The 18,220-nt window shown below is 44.7% G+C and overlaps 1 protein-coding gene across 2 annotated transcripts in view; it reads left to right on the top strand.

The window, feature by feature from the left end:
- Dock1 (dedicator of cytokinesis 1) overlaps window positions 1–18,220 on the top strand; it is a 503,376-nt gene that overhangs the window by 53,758 nt on the left and 431,398 nt on the right. For both annotated transcript variants that reach the window (XM_013347890.2, XM_005351416.3), the window contains exons 3-8: window positions 3,395–3,435; window positions 6,213–6,268; window positions 9,870–9,966; window positions 12,757–12,905; window positions 15,688–15,823; window positions 16,367–16,524. In XM_013347890.2, the coding sequence (XP_013203344.1) occupies window positions 3,395–3,435; window positions 6,213–6,268; window positions 9,870–9,966; window positions 12,757–12,905; window positions 15,688–15,823; window positions 16,367–16,524 (637 nt within the window). The remainder of the gene's footprint in view (window positions 1–3,394; window positions 3,436–6,212; window positions 6,269–9,869; window positions 9,967–12,756; window positions 12,906–15,687; window positions 15,824–16,366; window positions 16,525–18,220) is intronic.

Below are 18,220 nucleotides of genomic sequence, written 5' to 3' on the forward strand. Positions count from 1 at the left end.
GTTTATCAATCTTGATTTTCTTTTCCTTTGTGGTCCTGTAGTCCAGGATATCATCATATAGGATGCTGCAAATATTGTAACTTCTAAACGATCACTTGGTCTCCTTGTGCCTGTGGTGGGCTGGATTGCTCCTCCTTCTCCTCCTCTTCCTTTTGCTCCTCTTAAGATGATTACTCTTCATTTCACACAGTTCAAAGACCACATTTACCTTTAAGTTCTGGCTAATTGCTTTGTGAGGCTTGTCGAGATGGAGGGAATCCAACTGCAGCCCTCAGGCCACATCTGCAGCTGAGGATAGTTGCAAGTGCATAACACCATAAACTTAGTTAAAGCATTATGAGATTTCTTTTTTTTTTTCCCAATTGTGAAAGCGTCAATGAACCTCTCAGCATGAACAATGTAGACAGCATCATTCATTGTTCAAAGGTTGGCTAGGTTGGATACAGCCCAGAGAGGTACCTACCTTCAAGTCATGTCACTGTGGAGGTGGGAAGATCTTCCCGTGGCTACTCAATGCCTGCTCTTGCCTTTAAGTCAAGTCCATTGTTGAGGGCCAACCAATCACATGGGAGCACAAGTCCCAGGTGCTTAGTAGGAAGAAGTCACTCATGCTGTGTTTCCCCAGTGTTGGATGCTGTTCCAAGGGAAACTGGCGGCATTGTGCAAAAGTTAGGAAATTTGGATGTAGCTGTTACAACAAACTTGATTACTTCAGATTTTTAAGTGATAATGATATATTTTCTTTCTGTGGCCTCCCTGAGTTCAAGAATGTTTGCCTATCTTTCTGGTGGGTGTCTCTTTTTTGTATTGGTGGCTTATGTGGAGGCCAGCAGTGCACACCCTGCCTGGGAGAATCTCCATGCCCAGCCTTGTCCCCTCCTCTCATAGTGGTTTCCTCCCATCCCTTCATGCCCATAGTGACACCCTCCTCTTCACAATCCTCATGGTTCAGCCCTGCTTGTCTTAGGTGCCTTGTGGGTCATGAGCAGAGGCTGTGTCTGTCATTGGCGTGTGTAGGAAGGTTCTGGTGACAAGTGAATGGGCTGGGCTTGAGGAAATAATAATTCGTGCAGAATATGCCAGGGAGCTCTTAGCTTAGAAATCCTGTTAGAAAAGAAACTGCCAGCTAGCTTTGCTAAGTCAGAGATTCCTCCTCTGACCTCCATAGCTCAACCCTCCAAACAATAAAAACACGTCTCCCCCCAAAAGCTCTTGTCAGGTGCCTGTGTTCTTGCCCTATATGCTGTGAATGTTTTACATTAGGTGAGTGTGTTACAGCTCTCCTGACTCACCGACTCCACTTTGTGTTGTTTTGCTCTTTTATCTGAGGCTCTTTATAGTCTTCGGCCCTGTCTGCCATGTAAGCATCGCCTCACGTTCTGTAAACAGTAATGGGACTCAGATGGTCTCAACTCCTATCTCTAGATTCCTACTGTCAGGAGCATCTTGTGTCTGTCTGTCCAGCTGTGCAGGAGCACAACTGTCTTCAGGCTGTTTTCACAGGTCAGGTTGCTGGCATTGGGTATGGGGTTCTTACTTCTTTTGTGTGGTGGTGGTGTTGGTGGTGTCGGATGCGTTCACCAGCAGCTACTGCTGTCTATACTCTTTTCTGTGCCCTGACTGCTATGTCCTGAATCCTCCGATTTCCACCACTTTTAGTTTGGGTCAGTGGTCGGAGATTGTTGAGTAATTAGTTTGGGTTCACACACATTTAGGTTCTTGGGTTGCTTTGATGCTTCATTTATGTAGTTTGCCCCTTTTTAACATTTGGCTGCTAACCCTCCCCACCCCCATGGTCTTTATTTGATAGTCTAGGACATCAGTCCATTGTCACTTTCAGAGAAAGGGGGCACACTAATGCCAAATGCGTAGGAAGAGCAGAGCAGTATTATAAAGGACTGTCCTTTTAGACTGAGTGGTACAGCCTTTGGATAACTCATTAGATTATAGTCCCATTGCCTGGAGTCTATAATGCTGTATCATATAGGCACTGCTTCTAGGCTATTCTAGCTGAAACTTTTGAATGGATAGTGGCTATTTGGAGATCATCCTTCAGAAATGTAGACATTCAGACACTTGACATTTAGAGCAGGTTGTGTCCCTACTCAAGTGTGTTTGGTCCTCACATTGAAAGAGCAGAGTAGGCTTATTTGTTCCTAACTGGGTCTTAACAAATCCTTCTAAGATTCCTGGAGTTCCTGTCTCCTTTTCTGAATATATCTGTTTAATTAGCACTTGAGGGTTTTGTTCATGTCAACAGCATCACTTCTGGGTCAGAGTTGCTCTCGTCATGACTACTTTCTGAGAGGGCAGAGGGACCCTCTGCGGTCATGTGATGTCATCCCACCCCCTTCCCTGAGAGCTTGCTCTTGTGGCTGTCTTTAGTCTCTGGGGTCTAGCGCCTAGGAGTGCTTAATACCCCACGGTGTTGACTCTCAGAATTTACCCAGCTTCCTGATGTTCTGCAGGGTCCGTGTGTTCCTGCGGGAAAGAGTTATGAGGTGTCTTGGGCTTGTGAATTACTTTCTTGAAGCAAGGTGGCCAGAACCAAGCTTATACTCTTTGTAAGAAATTATCTATCTGATTTCTTGACCTGGTGGGATTGTGGGGAGACAGGTTCATAGCCTTGGACCTGTTGGCATTCATAGGGATGAGTTTATGCAGTTGACCTTGATGGAAGGTGGCATGGATTGTGTCTGCTCTACTGTGGGTAGCGTGGGTCTTGTCTGCTCTACTGTGGGTAGCATGGGTCATGTCTGCTCTACTATGGGTAGCATGGGTCGTGTCTGCTCTACTGTGGGGGACTCTCCCATTCAGCGCCTGATGTGAATGAACAGCTGGGGTGGCTTTCCTTCCACTGTCTATTTTCCTTCTCCTGCCACATGGAGGGGATAGGAAGTTGGAGTCAGGCCAACCCCTAAGGGGGCAGGGGTCTGTGAGTGCTTGGCCCTGTTGCTTCCACGAGAGCTATCTTTGCCACAGAAGTACATTGTGAAGATGATGGCTGCCTCAGGGCAGAGCCCTGCAGAGGGAGGAAGTAGGCTCTCAATAGGTTTTCTGTTGGGCAGCCTTTGATGATCTGAGATTCTGGAAGTTGCACTTGGAGAGATTTTTGAGCCAGATCCTCAGAGGGACGGGTGGGGAAGTACAGCCACAAGGAACCTACTGGGAACAAGGCCTCCTTTAGGACTTAACTTCAGGTTATTGGTGGGGGACTCCTGAGGCAGGCAGAGAAGAAGTGGGGAGGTGCAGGGACGGAGCCATGCCCTATGTCTACGTCATTGTATGGTTGCCTTTCCCTGGTCTATGGGGTAGTGACTTCTGCACACCTTGAAGGTTGTGCTTGCACCGTTCTGCATCGCCTGTACTAACCATTTCAACTCTGTTTCTTTAGGGTGGTACAGAGGCTACACCTTAAGGAAAAAGTCTAAAAAGGTAAGTCCTTTCCATTAAACATGTCCCATCACAAATCAGACCATGAGAGGAAAGCAGTCTCGTGTTATTTGCATCTAAGAATATTACTTACATCTCTCTCTCTTGAAATTTAACAAATACATGGGCTGAGATGAAAAAAATGGCCATGAGTTGGCTTCTTCTTTCCATGTCTACAGAAAATCACAGCTTCAGCTGGGAGCGGTGGTGCATGAGTATAACTTTAGTTTTAGGCTAGCGTGGTCTACCTAGTGAGACCCTGTTCCCTAAATGACATTTCAGGTAGGTGGTTAGTTCCAAGAGTGAATTGTTAAGCTGTAATGTGGTATTGGCCTAGATGCATGAAAGGGAGAATTCTTTTTGTCCTGAAAGAACCTTACATCTCTTTGAACCACTGTGTGTAGCCATGAACTGAGTGTAAATGACTTCAAAAAACTAAAATGCTGCAAACAGTTTTCAATTTCATATTATCTTGGATAAATTAACAAGTTTGCAAAGCTCACACGTGGCCATTTCCCTCTTGCCTTATGGCAGTTTTCTGACTGGCTTAGTCAAGTTGAAAAAAAAAACAACCCTGGTTTTTCTAGGGTGATTTGCATGTGTGAGTCTATGAATATCTGAAACAAAAACATGCTATTATTCCTCAGATTTTGTGGCGGGCACTCCCGTCCACAAGGCTGTGTGGCTTCGACATTCTTAGCTTCACAAAACCTAATTGTGGCTCCTCTATCTTACTCTGTAATGCTACACTGTTGTAGTAATGCCCACACTAAGCTCTGGTTAGTCTGTCCATGTTAACTTTCACGTTTTAATATATCTGATTGTGTTTGACAGATGGTTCATTTTGCTTCTCAGACTTCGCCTCTCATTACTGTTGTATCCAACTGGACTCTCTGTTGTGATTTAGAGTCTGTGATAGGGCTTTGGAAGCCCAGTGGTCTTCCAAATGCCAGGGCCTCCCTGCTCTGTAATAGAGCTTTGGAAGCCCAGTGATTTCCATGCCAGGGCCTTCCTGCTCTGTCCTCAGAGGCCTGTGCTGGCCTTTGCCAGCCTGGCTAAGACTCCATGAAGGCTGTGAAACTGTCCATCCCTTTATAGATTTCACCTGGGAAGGGTTCAGATTGGGGGAGCCACGGCTGAAGATTTCAGGAGGCAAGAGATTAGCAGTATTACGGTTCTCAGTGATGAAGTACTTGCCCCCGAACCAGAGTTCTAGCTCTAGCATCAATCTTAAAAGCTTTAAAATCTGGGTGTTGATACATGCTTGTAATTGTGGCACCAGGAAAACAGAGACAGGAAGGAGCTCCAGGTAGTAGTGAGAGACTTTGTCTCAAAAAACGAAGTGGGAGGAGCAGCACCTGAAGCTGACCTCCCTATGCACCCCTACATGTGCACCCCTACATGCACGTACATGCACAGGCACACCCCCCACCCCCCATGCTTAAGATTGTGGACTGACTTCCCCTCCCTGCTCCTTTATTACATAGGACACAGCTGCCCTGCTGTGATAAACACATGCCCAGGAAAGCCACTCAGGTTTCTTGGTGCTTATTTATTGTCTGGCATCCCCATCCCCTTCTTGGGCTCTCTCCCATTGTTCTAGTGCTTTGGAACCTCAGGATTTCCTGCCTGGCCCCAGGTTACCCAGGCCTTCTACCTAGTGATGCCCTAATGCTGCAAAAGGGGTGTGGTTATTTTCCCCCTGAAAACTCCATTGGTGGGTGAGGAAATCAAAGCCTTGCAGAGGCAGTTTCGTAAAGCACCCCCAAACAAAAGGAGAGAAGCAAGGCTCGTAGGCGTCTCAGCTGAGAGCCCTGCATGAGCATCATGTGTCTAGATATTTTCAGTATTTGGGCTGGGTGGTTGCTCGTTTCAAGCCTCCAGGCACGCCCCATTTCATCCAGCCATAATCCTTCCTTGGGCTACATAACGTTGAGTGCCGAGACTGAGGGATTTCTGTCTTTGGACTTGTTGTGGCTGGTGTGGCTTGTGTGACATCCAAATCCACACCTGTTGGCATTACGAAGAAATTCCATGTTCTGTGTGCACCTGTAGGCCATTCTGGGGAGTTGCTGGTGTGTGCTGCCCTGGACCCCATGAACCAGCTTTTGATAAACTTCTCCTGGCACTTTGCAAACCATGTCTGATGCTGAATGTCTTCTTAAGGGTTCAGTTCCTTTGAGCAGGGCTCTGCTGGGACACGTGTGTATATACACATGCATGTTCATACTGCAGGTGGGAGAATCAGAGCATTGTAGAAACGTAATCTAGCATGTTTCCTCAGCACTTCTGCAGACGGGTGAATTTCATCTCATCTTCCTGTCTTTTGCGGTTGTCCACTACTTATGGAGGTTGATCAGGAAGGCCTCGTGGTTGTCACTCAGTGGTCAGTGGATAAGTGGCAATCAATGGTTTCAACCAACTTGTAAGGTGAAGTCTTTCAGAGCTCATCGTCAGAACTGGCAGCAGGCTCGTTGGCATTGTAGGGAGGAGGGGCAACCTATGGAGGAGAACATTTTCCTGGGCCTTTGTAAGATTATTTCTTTGCAAACATGTCTCTGTTTTCTTGTTTTCTGCTAAGACATCTGCACAGTCTGAAATACAAGCTGATTGGGACATTCTCCTTTGTGCCTCATGTTTTCTCCGTTGTGTTGTATGTGATGCTTACACTTGCAAAATTAATGGTGAACCAACCCCCTATACCCTCATATTTTGCGGCTATTGTTTGATTTGCAATCAGTATTCACATTGATAATACGAACTCTCTTTCCCTCTCAAAGGGTATATTTCCTGCTTCATATATCCATCTTAAAGACGCGATTGTTGAAGGAAAAGGGTGAGTCTTGTTTTGATATTCTAAAGAAGAATTAAAATGATTTCATATGGGATTGCTACCAAATATGTGGTAGGTTAAGATGTGGGGTTTAAGTGGGGCTGGAGAGATGGCTCATTGGTTAAAACTGTTCTTGTAGGGGAATAGAGTTTGGTTTCCAGTACCCATGTCTGGTAGCTCACAACTACTTGTAACTCTAGAAAGGGAGCTTGTATTCATGTGTGTATGTGTGTGTGTGTGTTTGTGTGATATATATATATATATGTATATATATATATAATATATGTATATATTATATGTATATTCAAGATAGTAAAAATAACTCATTATAAAAGACAATAGCTGTGTTTGACCATGATGATTTAGGAGAATAAAGGGACTTGGAATTCAGTCATGTTGGTCTTTGACCCATTAAGGAATCCAACGTCAGTGCCTTAGCTGTGGTCATCTCTTTGAAGCTGAGGTCTATTAGGGCAAGTATGGGCCTCCTTGATGAGCTACCTTGTCTGGCAGTGGTCACCCTGGATGCTTAGCTGAGCTTTTCTTCTGAGTCTTTTCTTCCTGGAAATCTTAGCAGGGTGTGATGCAGAGTTGAGGGGGGAGTGAGTGGGTGGTGAGTGGTTGTTAAGTCGGGACCCTGTATATTCATGTGTCAGCTAATTGAGGTGTCTACCTCCTGGAGGTCATCAGACTGATGGGGAAGGTCCTTCAAGAGGACATTCCTAGAGCAGGAACCCATGCCAGGTGTGAACTGGGGGAGACAGCATTCAAATGTTTTCTTTTTTGGTCTCTGCTTCATCTTCACACTCCGTTAAATATGTAAATTATAAAATTACTAATCATATGATTACTGCATAATGACATCCCTTTGGCTGATTACAAAATTGCCTTTCTGAGCACTGTACTTTTAACATATGAAAAGGATGGCTTGGGTTCCTGCTCTTCCCCGGCGCGTAATTAGAGTGAAGGGAATAATTTAGAGGCTTGGATGGTGCTGACCTGCAAGATGGCATTTGTTCAGACAGATACAATGTTTTGTATGCAAAATTCTCCAGCGGAAGACAAAGTTGAGAAAGTTTTACCTTGTGGTGGAAATAGCTGAAGTGTGCATTTAATGAGCTGCTACCTCTCAGGATCAAAATCCGTATATAAGTAGGCTTGTAGAGGAGTAAGAATATCTCAAAAGCTTTTTGAAGTATATGAATGTGTGTCTCTGTATGTGTGCATGTGCGTGTGCATGTGCGTGTTTCCACATGCTCACATATATATTCAGCAGCGTACTATTATGGGAATGTGGAATTACCTGGATTGTGCCAGCAGGCAGACAAGGCCCGTTGGTCTTCTGGGACCAGGTTTCAGTGTGGTGAGCACCAAGAACAGTGTGCTGAGCAGTGGTGATGCTTTCGGCCATCAGCCTTTGTTCTTCATGCTCCTTTCTTGGTTCTCACCTTTGCTCCCACTGTATCTGACTGCCCAGTGTCGTGTCCCCACCCCACCCCATGGTTCTTCTGCTGGAGAGCCTGACATATAACCACCATCTCTTCATTTCTTCTGGCTACCTTACAGACATCTACTCTCTTTTTTTTGGTCCTTCCTCTTGTCCAGTGCTGACTCAGTCACTCCTTCACCTCACTCTCTATTTTTCAGGTTTATTATCATATTCATTCATACTCTATCCCCCCATTACACACACACACACACACACACACACACACACACACACACACCCCACTCTGTATTACCTGCTCTTCCATGATTTGTGTGTGTGTGTGTGTGTGTGTGTGTGTGTGTGTGTGTGTGTGTCCTCTCTCCTCCATGTCTTCTCCCTTGCCTGGCTTCTCTCTTTTTTCAGAACCCTGGCCACCATCCCTGCCTTCATGTTTGTTTCATGCCTGTGGCTATCATAATGTGTTTTTCAAATTTTGTCATAACAAAGCAATCCCCATGTTGTCCCCTCCTCTGCTGACATAGCATTACCTGCAGCAATGGCTACTATTGGTCACTATTTTCTGTGAAGCCCCTTGTAGGCACTGAGACCCTTATATCCTTTCTCGCCTACCCCCTCACACACTACTTTCAGGGCTAGGACATTTCTGTTGGGCCCCTCCCTTGTGACGTGGCCTGTTTCTCCCACACCTTGAAGTGGTCTCTCCCTGCAGGTATTGCTAGGATCTTGGCTTCTAGCCTTGATCTTTCTTTGGACCTGTGGTTCACATGGGCAGAGATTAGTAACCTAAGACCTTCCAGTCAAGAGTGGTGTCACATGCTTGTAATCCCAATTCCTAGTTGGGTGGTAGAGGCAGGAGGGTCAGGAGTTCATGTCATGGCTATAAGGGTTACATGTCACCCTATCCCACCCACCCCTAGTCTCTTCCGTCTCCCTAGAAAACCAGAGTAACTATTTACAACTCAGTGCCTGCTTTACCCCATATAGTCTTTAAAGAATTATTTTAAATAAAAAACAGTGTGCATTTATGGTGTCTAATGTGGTACTCTGAAGCACACATACATTGCAGAGTGGGAGATCGGGCTAGTTCTCACAAGGTAGTCATGAGAGGCTGCCTTCTGGTCGTACTTGTCTGTGGTGAGAACACTTAAAGTTCAAGCTTTTGCCATGCTTAAGTGTGTAGTCTGTTCTTAGGGACACCAGTCACCATGTGGGACAGCACAACTCTTGGATTTATTCTCTCTGTTTAATAATGTGTCCTTTCTTCAGCATGTGTCCGCTTTGCACCTACTGATTCCCACAGCCAGGGTTTTTCCCCCTCCATCATACTTCCAGGTGGGCAGGTGTCATTGGGGTAGCATCATCCTGATCCTCCCTCTTCCTGGCCTGGCGACTCCCTCACACTTACACTGATGTTCAGGTGGGCTCCTTCCCTCCATCTGATGCTCTTGCCCACAGCTAATAAAGCAGGCGTTGGTTGCTTGTGCCTTCCTGACCTCTGCCACATATGAATGATGTGATTTTTAAAAACCAGGGAAATAAAGACTATAAAGTAATGCATATGTTGATAAAGCGTTAAAGCCACGTCCAGGGCGAAATCTTCTGGGGTGGAAGGGAAAGGTCAGTAAGTAGTTTGGGCGGGGCTGGATAGAGTCTCCGGGAACAATTGAAAGCTGTAATCATACTCACATTTCAGCAGGGATAATTGCTCCCCGCATCCTCGTATAATGAGTTGTATACCCGGTAGACATACAAAAATAATCTTGCTTCAAACCTGCATTTTAATGGCACCCATCATCCGGGTGTGATTTATGGCACTCTGAGATAGATGGGTGTGCACATATCCTGAATATACTTTCTACTTCTCAGCCCTTGGCATTTTTAAGACTTTCAGTGGCTCATCTTTCTCTGCTTCATCTTACCCCACATCACACGTTTCATGGTTTAGAGGCACGGTAACATGTAGAGATCCCCATGTTCTATACAAAGAACTTGTCATTCATAGGTGTGTCTGTTCACACATGTGAACATGCGGCGTTTGTGTATTTCCCCCATTTGCTTAACCATTGAGCTCTCCAGCCCCTTTTAGGGACCCAGTCAGGTACAACTTCTTATTAAGCCACAAAATCAGCTACTCTCTCCCTCTGTCAATCCCAGGCAACATGAAACTGTCATCCCGGGGGACCTCCCCCTCATACAGGAAGTCACCACAACACTGCGAGAGTGGTCCACCATCTGGAGGCAACTTTATGTGGTAAGAAATGGGATGCTTGGCTAATGCTTAAAAATGGGGCTTCTGGTCCTTGTACCAGCACATAGTTTTCCCTCCCTGGGAACCTGGAGAGGGGAGCCTCTGAGGCAGGGTCTTGCTTCCCAAGCAGCGTGATCATCGATTGTTCTGGCTACTTTTGGGAACCCTGCGGACTTTGTCCTTTGTTGTGTTGGGATGCAGTTTGCTCACTGCCTTTAGTAAACTGAACTAAAATGGAAGTTGATCATGGATTCCTCTTACTTTGTGTTAGGCAAGGGGACTGTAGCTGCTGTCAGCCCTTCAAAGGAGGGGACCAGGCTGATGTCACCTCTGGGTGTATATTTCGATTATAAAAATTAAAATCTACTTTTGAATGGAAATCACTTAATTTTGAAGCCTTAGTAAAGGGTTATTTCTTATTGTTGTATTTTTGTCACTGACTACCTGTAAGTGAAGGGTCTTAGGGTCTGAGGAGTATGATGGTCTTGATGGATGGTGTCCAAGGTGAGGTAGGGCACATTTCAAATCCTGGTTCAGTGTGCAGTCGTCCAGTTCTTATTAATGCAGAGATGCTGGAACTCTGACATCTTCCATTTCCTTTTCCCTTGGGGCATTTCTTCGCACATAAATCCATATTTGCCGAAGATTACCTTTTGTTAAGCCCGTATTTCTATTCAGAGTGTATATTTCTCATATGCTAATGTTATTATCACCGAGCAATGGCCCTGGGAGGAAGTCAGTGCGTTAATTTCTCGGGAACATACAAAACTTCCTCAAGTCTCCACAGCTGTTCGCTGGGCAGGCGTGTTTTTGATTATACAGTGGCTTCCTATAAATGCGCAGTAATAAGCCCTTGTGGTAATTGTTCATCAGACGTACTCACAAACCTAAAAGCGTGAAGTTAGCCATGAATGTTTTGCGTAAATCTGAGCAATTTCATAGTGGATATTTCATGTTCAACTTAGCAATTTTTAAACAAAAATATGATCACATGATGAACGTGAGTTGCCATGGACAAATCCGTGAGTGGACAGCGTGGGTCTCCTTGCTGTAGAGTCAGCATCCTGAACCGTCCCCTGGTTCCTTCTGCAAATGACACATTCACCTTTGATGGATTGGTGTTGTTAGATTTGCACAAAGCCAAGTCAAAAGTGGTTCTAAATATTTAGATGCATTCTTTCCATTCTTCTCTGGTTGTAGACTTGTCAGCAAAACAGGTATGAATTTTATATGATGTTAGAGAGATAGGCAGGGGGTGTTAGTGAGATGAAAAGAAACATGTTTTTCAGTAAATTCTTACTTTCCATCTCTTTTAGTTTTTATCTAAGGAATCAAAACTAGGAGTCTGGCATGGTGGCGTGCACTTTAAGAGTTTATGGCCCAAGTCTCTGCCCTGCTCCACTTTCTGTAGTTCTTGGCACATTGTCAGGTCTCGATGAATATTTGTTGAATAACTGGGAAAAAATAGTCTAGGGATGAGGCTAGCCCAGGCTATCCTGTCTCAAAACAAGCGACAGATAAATACAAAGGAAAAGAAGGAAAAGTAAAGGAAAGAAATAGAAGAGTAATATTCTAAGAACGGCCTGGGGAGATACTCAGCAGTGAAGAACACTTGGTGTTTCTCTGGAGGACCAGAACTTGATTCCCAGTGCTGTGTCTGGCTATTCATAGTGCCAACTCCAGGGGGATCAGACAGCCTCTACTATCTTCTGTGCCCCCCGCTCCCACCACCACCCACTCACTCACCCACACTATAATATAAAGACATAAGTCATGGAACATAGATAACTTGTCAGAGTGCTATGTAGGTGGTAGGGTTGTTTTAGAAACTTCTAGAAAGAGGAGTTTCCAATGGTTTTCAGACAGGAGATAGGGAGTGCTTCAGATAGTATAGAGTGGTGCTCATTTTGAAAACAGCAATTCCACTTTTTACTTTTGATGGCATCATGGTGCTTAAAATATAATTATTAAGTCCTGCTTGAGTGCTCAGAGGCAGAACATTGCAGACAGCCTTAGTCTCCTTGATGGATTGTACCAACAACTGCAAACATGCTTTTTTGTTTGTTTTTTGTACCACAAATCCAATACACAAAAATTGAGAAGAGCCAGTTTTCTCTTGATGTAGAAGCAACAAGAGTATTTATGGGTAGATACTTGCTACCACTGTGTGTTATGAGGGTCACAGTGTCTCAGGGAAGGCAGGATGGCCTATGTGTCAGCTGACAGCATGGTTTTGGAACACAGGGTGTTTTGAAGACTGTTTCCCCTAGGTGAGCAATGGGGTAGCACTGTCATAGAGAGTAAGATCAGTGCTTCCAGGCGTGTCCAACCTTTTGACATTGGGACATGTCAGTCTTTGTTAACTATGAAGTTTCAGGCTCCACAATGGAGCAATGAAGTTAATAAAAAAGAATCTCTAGTGTTTTAAGTGAATTGATAGTTTTGTGTTAGACTACCTTTACAGGGCATTGGCTGTGCACAGGGTGATGCTGGGGTTATAGGCCATGCTGAGGCTCAGGGTTCTGTTCTTGTTGTGTGTTTTATGACTGGGAATGTCGGATGCAGTCTACGGAGACGTGCTGCTGCTTGTCTTTCAGTGCCTCGTGAGAACCAAATGTGATGTGTTCTATTTGACGCGAGACTCTGCTTTTCATTGGACAGTTATAGAATCTCAGGAAGCTGCGTCTATTCTCCTTGTATTTGAAGAACTATCCGTTATGATATGATCTCAACTTTGCTGTTTTTTTTTTAAAAACCAGAACCTTTACAGTTGCCTTTTTCCCCCCTCTGTAGCTAGATAATAGAGAGATGTTTCGAAGTGTGCGACACATGATCTACGACCTTATTGAGTGGCGGTCACAGATTCTTTCTGGAACTCTGCCTCAGGATGAGCTCAAAGAGCTAAAGAAGAAGGTCACGGCCAAAATTGATTATGGAAACAGGTTTGTTTATTTAAAAGATGATTTCATGCTTAAATTGTCCAATATAATAGCGCAACCCTAAGACAGGAGGATGTCTCAATTACGTTGTATCATAAAGCCAAATTTCTAATATCAAGATAATGGCGTGGCTTGCATTCTAACATGGTGTACCCAGTCCCTCTGGAAACCGTTGCTTCAAGGTCTTCGTGGTGTAAGTGGTGGAGCCGTGGACCTGGGCTGGGGGAACCTTTCATTTTTGCTGTTTTGTCCCATGCTGTTGTGATCTTCCGTGCAGTTTTTCTCTTCACTCACAGCCTTTGACACTGACTGTAGATGGGCAGTAGTGAGCCCTAGACCACTCCCTGTGGCTCCCTTGGTCTGAATGCCAGACGAGATGTTAAAAGTCACCATGAAACTTGTCCTTGAGGTTGACATACCTGATCTAACAGAAGCACAGCTCTTTTGAGTTGCAATTGAGACAAACTACACATTGTGTTTTGGAAAAGTTTCCATTCACGAGAAGGTCCCACCCTGGTTTACTTGAGCAGCTTGAGGGGTGGCTCTCTCACTCCTGAGGAGAGCATGCTCTGTTGTTAGCTGCCAGGCCACATGACTGTTTTAGTTCTGCCTTGTCAGTCGCCAGGATGAAATCAGTGTCTTTCCCACCTGGTGCCTGTTGGCTTGTTCACATAGTGTAGAGTTGCAGGAAGCCTTAAAAGTGGTTAGGTCTTGCATTTCCCTGAGGCTTCTTTATTTCAGAATTGCTTGGGGGAGGTTTCAATCTGGGGACTCATTTCTGGGTTTCTGAGTTCTGTTGTCTGGAGTTAGCTCAGTCAGACTGCTGTTCAGGCAGTAGAAAAATTAAGGTGTAATACACACCCGTTCCCATTTTTACCCTGAGAATGCAGAGGTGAGTGTAGGGCTTGCCCATCAGCTCATTGGATTTTTAGGTAAGCCGTAAGATCTTTCTGTAATTTACATAATTTTGTTTTCTGGTACCCCCTCTCACCCATTGTCGTATGTGAAAGTTCCCTAATATTACATTATGTGTGACTTATTTATTTTCACCTCCAAGACCAGAGATTCCAGGTATACGATATTAGATACTATTTCAATGAAACCTATTACAAGACCCCCTGCTTATAAAAGCAAACCTTTGGAGCTCTGATTTTATTTTCTGTTGGAGAAGCCTGTTTTTGAAGTTAGGTTCAGAGACCACCTGCTTAATCTGGCTGCAGGAAACAACCTAAGTACATTACACCGTGGAGCAATCTTGTTAAGACAGAAAGTGTTTCCAAATGTAATTTACTGCTTTGATAGGAAATACAACCTTATTAAGACAAGTTTGCCTGAGGACCGAGGCCAGTCTTCCTCGGCAGCCCCATGCTCTCTACTTATCTTCCTACTTCCTCATGGAGATCGTGAAGTAATGCTAATAATACAAGTAAAATAGAAGTGGAGGATGTTGGATTGTAGGATGGTCTGCTCTCTCGGGAAGCAGTTTGTTGTTCTCAGCCTTATCACTCATACATTCTTACTTTTCCTTTTTATCTGAGTGACGCGGGGAGAGGGGGTGTCCAGAGAACTGTGGTAAATGTTGTCAAGGCCATCACGGACAGTTTCTTTACAAAGATGACGGTACAAAACAGGCATTCGTGCACACACACACACATACACACACCGAGACAAGCACGCATACACACCTACACCCAGATCTACCGAAAGAGGTCCCTAGCTACACTTACCCATAGAAACCTGCAAGTACATCTAGACACACACACAGATACAGGGACATGCTCACACTGATTTCATGGGGAGGTTTCCAGTTCTTTCTTTAGACCCTTTGTCATCTTATGGGACTAGTCTCTAACCTTGTTATGGTTAGATCAGCACTCCTCAACAGAACCTGTGTATTGATTACGGAGACCAACGCAGACCAGTTGATGTAACTGGCTACCTTATATAGGGGGTGGTGGTGTGGTAAGACCATGTCCACGCCATCTTCTTTATTCTTTAGATGTTTATAGTCTCAGTCACATAACAAGTTTCAGTGAGCTTTGGTTTCATTTTTGGACTGAGGTGACAATGACAATGACGTCACATGATATCCATAATAAGCTGGCAAATGACTTGATCTATATCTTCCTTGAGGGTGCCTCACCAGGTATGGCCCATAGGACCTTGTGGCTGGGCCTCCAGGAGCTCACCCGCAACACCCACATACCATTGACCATGCCCACACTGTGCTGACCACCACACAGCAGTGACCTCCCCCACATCAGAGCTGACTCCATCCCTACACTAGCAACCTCACTCACACAATGCTGACCTGTAATGCTGGGATTGACTTTTAGAGCAGGGTCAGGGTTTGGATGAGTTAGTCACATTTGAGAGGTATTGAGACAGCTAGGGATCCCTTGCAAGACTTTCTGCCATCACGTCCCCATGGATGCTATGCATGTTCAGGGTGCAGTAGTGAGCTCTGGTTGTCTACGGATTTCACAGTTATTAGTCATGCACACTTCACTTGGACTTTGAAGATCTGTAAGTTCTGATCGGAAGATGAAGGCTTTATTGAAATAAAATGCAGGCAACGTTGAGTAATTTTCATTCTCCCATTGTGACACATTTTGAGTTACAGCAAGCAGCACCACAGAATGACATTCTCTGCTATTTGTGGACGAATCCCAGTTTCTGAGGCATTTTCATCTGCTCAGTGGCTGGGGGGGGGGGGCTGACATTGTCTTTGGGAATTCACTCCCTGGATTCATCTTCTCTCCGCTCTGAATTCTTGGTCTTCTAGAATTCTCGATTTGGATCTGGTAGTGAGGGATGAAGATGGGAACATTTTGGATCCAGAACTGACGAGCACCATTAGTCTCTTCCGAGCACATGAAGTGGCCTCGAAACAAGTCGAGGAACGGCTGCAGGAAGAGAAAGTGAGTTCGCCGCTTCAACATGTGCTTTGCATGGGGTTTGTGTTTCCTAACGACTGGGTTGAGTAGTGGAGAATGACAAGGAAGCCTAGAATCGGCACTAAAAAGACCTTACCCCCCCCCCCCAAAAAAAAAAGAGCAAGTGCCCAGTGTTTTCCAAAAAGGAGGCATGGGATGGAGTCAAAGTGGTATGGTGCAACCTGTTAATTTAGCAAATATTTGTCAGTCATTTGCTGAATTCCAGAGATTGGTGACACAGTGACACACAGATTCCTTGGGTGACATCATTCTAGAAAGGACCCTAAATTAGAGCCAGTCATCAGTTTGTTGATATGTGGAAGGCCCATGTTCTTGCAAACATGCAGTATGAGCTGCTGCAGGATGGCTGTGTGGCTTGAGAGCACACAGTGGGGACACAGAGTGGCTGTGTGAGCAGCATGGCCTAGAGGAGCAGTTGGTGCCTTTTCTCTATTCTATAGGGGATTAAAAAGATCAAGGGGTATTGCTCAGGTTGCTCACATTGACCTTCTACCTTTCTGTTTCTAGTCTCAAAAGCAGAATATGGACATCACCAGACAAGCAAAATTTGCAGCAACCCCATCTCTGGCCTTGTTTATTAACCTCAAAAATGTGGTCTGTAAAATAGGAGAAGATGCTGAAGTCCTCATGTCTCTTTATGACCCCATGGAGTCCAAATTCATCAGGTAGGTGACTTCCTCATTGTAAGCTTCAGTGAGAAAAGTTACTTTTTTCTCATTGCTGTGTCTTAAGGACCCAACAAGAAGCATCTTCATGCGGAAGGGTTTATTCTGACCCGCAGTGTGAGGATGTGGTCTTGCATGGTGATGCCCTGGCAGTGGATGTGGCTCTCAGCTCAAGTAAATGTGTGTGTTAGTTTTTTGCCAACTTGACAAAAAGCTACAGTCATCTGGGAAGAAGGATCTTTAATTGAGAAAATCCTTCTTTCTTGTCCTGAAGGCAAAGTCTAGCATTGCAGGGAGGGACCACTTGTTCTTCCTGGCCCCCCAGCTAGCTTAGCCCTAAAATAATCACACAGAAACTGTATTAATTAAATCACTGCTTGGCCCATTAGCTCTAGCATCTTATTGCCTAACCCCTACATCTTTATTTAACCCATTTCTATTAATCTGTGTATCACCACGAGGTCATGGCCTACTAGAAAAGTTTCAGCATGTCTACCTCAGGCCACGGATCCATGGCATCCCTCTGACTCTGCTTTATTCCTTCCAGAATTCAGTTCTGTCTTCTCCGCCTACCTATCTTCTGCCCTATCAACAGACCCAAAACAGTTTCTTTATTAACTAATGAAAGTAACGCAAAAACAGAAGGATTTCCTACACCAGTCTCGGGTGTGTTTTCTTGATTAATGACCGATGTGGGAGCTCCTAACCCACTGTGGATGGTGTCACCTGTGGGAAAGTAGTCCTGGGTTGCATAATAAACAATCTGAGCAAGCCACGGAGAGCAGGCGAGTAAGCAGTAGTGTTCTTCCGTGGCCTCTGCTTCAGTGCCTGCCTCCATGTCCTGCTTTGAGTTCCTGCCCCGACTTCTCTTCAGGAAGGACTGTGAACTGCAAGATGAGATAAGCACTTTGCTCCCCATGGTTCTTCAAGTTGTGTTTTTCACAGCCATTGAGAGCTGACAAATGTAGTCTACAAGTATCGCCTTGCTTTTTGCAAACAAATGGTCTAGGGATGTCTTCTGTGACTTTCGCCTCTTTGCCATTTCTCCAAGATGATTGACCAGTGTGTATGTTGCTCATTTCCTCTTGTCACACAAAGACTCAGAATAAATATCTATTGAACAAAAGTATTGTGAATATATTGGTCCTCAGTAAAACTTTCTCTTTATCCTGATGGAAAAAAGTATGATTGAACTATGTGGTATGTGTGCCTATCTATGTATCAACACTCCTGTATTTTCACTTGAGCTATCAAAATTTAAACATGTAGTATTTGCAGGAAACAGCACATAGGTGATTTTTGTTCTCCCTTCTGATAAGTGCTTTCTTTCTTTTTTGATGGAGATGCCGTGTATTTTATGGGTTAGTTGGCTTTTCTAAGGCTCTGAATTAAATATACATTGTTCCAAATTCAATACACAGCTCTCTATTGTCGTTCTAAATGGACAGAGAAGCTTTTCACATGATAAATACTGAAATGTCATTCTCAAATGTTTCTTTTATACAGATAACCCGTGTCATAGAAAGTGAAAGGCTGCTCATACAGTGCCTGCTTGGCAGCGTCTCTCTGTGACCTCAGTGTTCATAAACTCGCGGTCAGGGGCATAGGGGACCTTCATGTTGTTTATCATGAGGCCTTATGGGGCACATTTGGTACCTGTCTATGTTTGGAAGATTAATTTGCTCCTGTTTTTTCC

This window comes from Microtus ochrogaster, chromosome 8 (assembly GCF_000317375.1).
Source record: "Microtus ochrogaster isolate Prairie Vole_2 chromosome 8, MicOch1.0, whole genome shotgun sequence".
Classification (NCBI taxonomy): Eukaryota; Metazoa; Chordata; class Mammalia; order Rodentia; family Cricetidae; genus Microtus; species Microtus ochrogaster.